Source organism: Pistacia vera, unplaced genomic scaffold (genome assembly GCF_008641045.1).
Source record: "Pistacia vera cultivar Batoury unplaced genomic scaffold, PisVer_v2 Contig933, whole genome shotgun sequence".
NCBI classification, from domain to species: Eukaryota; Viridiplantae; Streptophyta; class Magnoliopsida; order Sapindales; family Anacardiaceae; genus Pistacia; species Pistacia vera.
In genome coordinates this window covers 110210-113706 of record NW_022196816.1, presented here as the reverse complement: position 1 = coordinate 113706, position 3497 = coordinate 110210, and the positions used below count along the sequence as shown (strand labels likewise).

The 3497-nt window shown below is 35.1% G+C and overlaps 1 protein-coding gene across 1 annotated transcript; it reads right to left on the bottom strand.

Moving 5' to 3' along the window:
- Positions 1 to 273: 273 nt before the first annotated feature.
- On the bottom strand, positions 274 to 2609 carry LOC116120445. Its single transcript, XM_031406394.1, has one exon. It carries the CDS (start codon positions 1963 to 1965, stop codon positions 619 to 621), a length of 1347 nt encoding a protein of 448 aa, XP_031262254.1. The 5' UTR covers positions 1966 to 2609; the 3' UTR covers positions 274 to 618.
- Positions 2610 to 3497: the final 888 nt, after the last annotated feature.

The following is a 3497-nucleotide window of genomic DNA, read 5'->3' as shown; positions in this document are numbered from 1 at the left end:
ACAAAATACCTCTTCAATGAAAAAAATTTAAACATGGAAAGCGATAAAGACCTGTCATAGAGTAGAAAATCTTCAAGAAATCGCCCCTCCATAAACCGACCAGGCCTTAGAAAAAGAATACACGATAAACAAAATACCGTATAATCTCTAAATAAAACAAAGCACAGAACAATAAATCTCAAATCATAAAATGTGCACAGTGAGTAAAAACAAGAGAATTTTTATAAACTACTAAAATTATATGATAATATAAATATATCGAAGAAAGTATATATCACAATTTAATTAAAAAAAGCAAAGAAAAGTCTACCATAAAATCCAAACTTACAATGATTATTAACCCAAATAAAATGTCTAACAAGAAGATTCTCACCACAAAATTCTTCAACCAAAGGCATACTAATTCACTAAAGGTAAAAACATGAAAACTAGCCATTGGTATTGACACAATCCTACTTCTACACAATATATGCAAGAAGAGTGAAGATTTCCAACCAGGTTTCCCCATCCAATATGTGATACTCCAGTTAAAATCAACAGCAGCTTACCAATATCAGAAATGAGTGCACCACATGCAATTACCACAATTGCTATGAACAAAGAGTGATGACCAGTCAATTAATTGAAGTCAGCACTCATTTCCTTTTGCTTCAGCTCCAATGCCATGCGTTCATTCTCAAGCTTCATCCTCTCATTTTCCATCTTCGACTTTTCCAATTCACGATCTCTTTTCTTGCTAAACCTCTGCCACTTGAATCGTTGTCTCTCCAGTTCCAGCATTTCAACTTGAATCTGTAACTTCTGTTCTTCTAACTGAAGTGTGCGAGATTCAATCCACTGCTTCTGTAGCCAAGCTGCTCTCATATTTTCAGGTAAGACTTGATTCATATCAGCTTGTGCAACTTGTGGATGGGTGTAAGAGCTTTTGTTGAACTCATGAGGATTCGTGGAATTCCCAAGACAACTATCTTCATGGCCAGGACCTTGTCTCAGCCTTTTAGAAGAGCTCCCTGGCACACCATATGTCATCCTGCTATCCCCATGTGAAACATGATTCTCCTCAAACTCATCATGATCATCAGTCTCCATATCTTGATCATCTTCATCAGGATCTTGTTGATGCCTCCTCACATCATCACTTTCATGGTCATCTCTATTTCTAAGAGCCAACTGCAGGGAACGCTGCAACGCAGGATCATGAGGCAAATGTAATCTATTCCCATTATGGTAAGAACACATCTCTTCATAAAATAGATGTTTGGAGTTTAATATTTTCCTAACATCATCCTTCTCTTTCTCGTTTAAGTAGTCTATGACATCCAACAGATGAGGATTCTCAACAACCTGGCAAGATGTGCCTCTTCCAAGCATATCATTAAGCCTCTTATACCTTTTATTGAGGTCATTGAACTTATCCTCACATTGCTGAGGGGAGACATTAAAACCCCTCTCAGCCATGACCTTTGACACCGATTTCCATTTACCCTTTTTCTGTAAAACTGCAAACTTCCTTCTAGCACCACCACCACAATCCAAGCCCGTATCCTCACCTATATAAGACACGGCAGTAATCAAAAGTCTAACCATCTTATCAGTCCACTTTACACGCTGCCAGGGTGACCCTTTCTTCCCTTTAGTTGCATCATTATGACCTTCACCACCATCTTCAGTAAAGCTCGGATCTTCATCATCACTCACCGAATTTTTTCCTCTTTCTCCTTTATTGTAATCAGCCATTGATATTGTTTGATCACAACTTTGCATGGTCCCAATTGTGAGAGGAAATCCCTCTTGAATCGAGGGACGAACCGAAGACCCTTGGTGAGGAATAGGATGGTGATGTTGGTGTAAGGTGTGTGGATGATGTTGAGCTTGATGATGAACTCTCATTGATCCTTGCAAGTCAAGACCCCCAAAAGAGGCCCCACCTGGAATCATGCCTCCTTGTGATAAATTTCCTTCCATTGTTTGATTAATCAGTCTAATTAGATCACAACCAAGAATCCATTTCCAATAAAAACCCTAGTGCACATGCATTTCTAGCTTCTTCTTAAACAATTCATCTACGTTCCATCAACACAATACCGCAAAACCAAGCACACCCACTTCTTGTTTTTCACTACCAAAGCATTTCCACAAATCAAACTAACTTCCACAAATACTTGTACAAAAAACCCAATAATCTCATCACATCAACTTCTTAAACAATTCATCTACGTTCCATCAACACAATACCGCAAAACCAAGCACACCCACTTCTTGTTTTTCACTACCAAGGCATTTCCACAAATCAAACTAACTTCCACAAATACTTGTACAAAAAACCCAATAATCTCATCACATCAAACCAAACAAACAAGATAAAAACCACAAATTTCACAGACTAAAATACCAAACACACATACCCACAAAAATCCCACCTCCAAAATCACCAAATAAAAACAAACCCAGCAGTCAAAACCAAAATCAAAAATTAAAAATCCAATCTTTACTTCTCATCAAATAAAGAAGCAGAACCACTTATCTGCAAAAAATCAACCCATAGGGCACAGCAGAGCTCAAAGACAGCCTTCCACTAAACTTAACCCGAGAATCCAGGGCCTAAGATCACATAAAACACATCAGCTTTCAGAGCTTTATACAAGAGGACACACAGAGAGAGAGAGAGAGAGGGGTATATGTACATATGTAGTTTGTATGTGGGGGAGCTTTGTTTATTTATTAAGTACTTATAAAGAAAAGTGCTTATATATAAATGAAAATAAGCAGCTTCTTTAGCAGGTTCAATGTATGGGAGGATCCTTAGTGGGTCCAATTAGGCATATTTTTTCATGTCACACTCCCAAGTCCCAACAATTTTGCTATCAAGGTGAAAAGGCCTACTGTTTTGAGCTCTTATTTTATAGAAAAATTAAAAAATTATTTACTATTTTGATTAAAATACAATTTTATTTTATTTTTATAGGTGAGAAACGAATTGTATCACGTTATTAGTATCTTTTTCTAATTAGGATAAAAATTTGTATGTCACGTTATTCGTATGTTTGTCTCATCAATATTAAGACATGTATATCATTTTATTCATATATATATATCACATTATTTGTATCTTTGTCTAATTGGTATAAGAATGTGTGTATCATGTTTAATCGTATGAAAGATTTGCTTGATTAGCTAGAAGAATCAAAACAATAATGTTGAATTAGTAAATTCATTTTCATGTATAAATAATGTATATATATTTTTTTTAATTAGTATAAAGACACATGTCACATTATTGGTATTTTTATCTAATTAGAATAAAGATGTGTGTCAAATTATTTGTATATTTGTTTAAGTAGTAAAAGTATATGTGTTGTACATTTATTCGTATTGAAAACTTGCCTGATTATTATAGTAGAAGAATCACAGCATTTATGTATTGAATTAGTAAATTCATTTTTATGGATAAATAGTTTATAATTTCTTTAATTAATATAAAGACATGTGCCACGTTA

What these genes read in the sequence shown, in the direction of transcription:
- LOC116120445 (XM_031406394.1), bottom strand. Translation starts at nt 1,965, where the DNA reads ATGGAAGGAAATTTATCACAAGGAGGCATGATTCCAGGTGGGGCCTCT.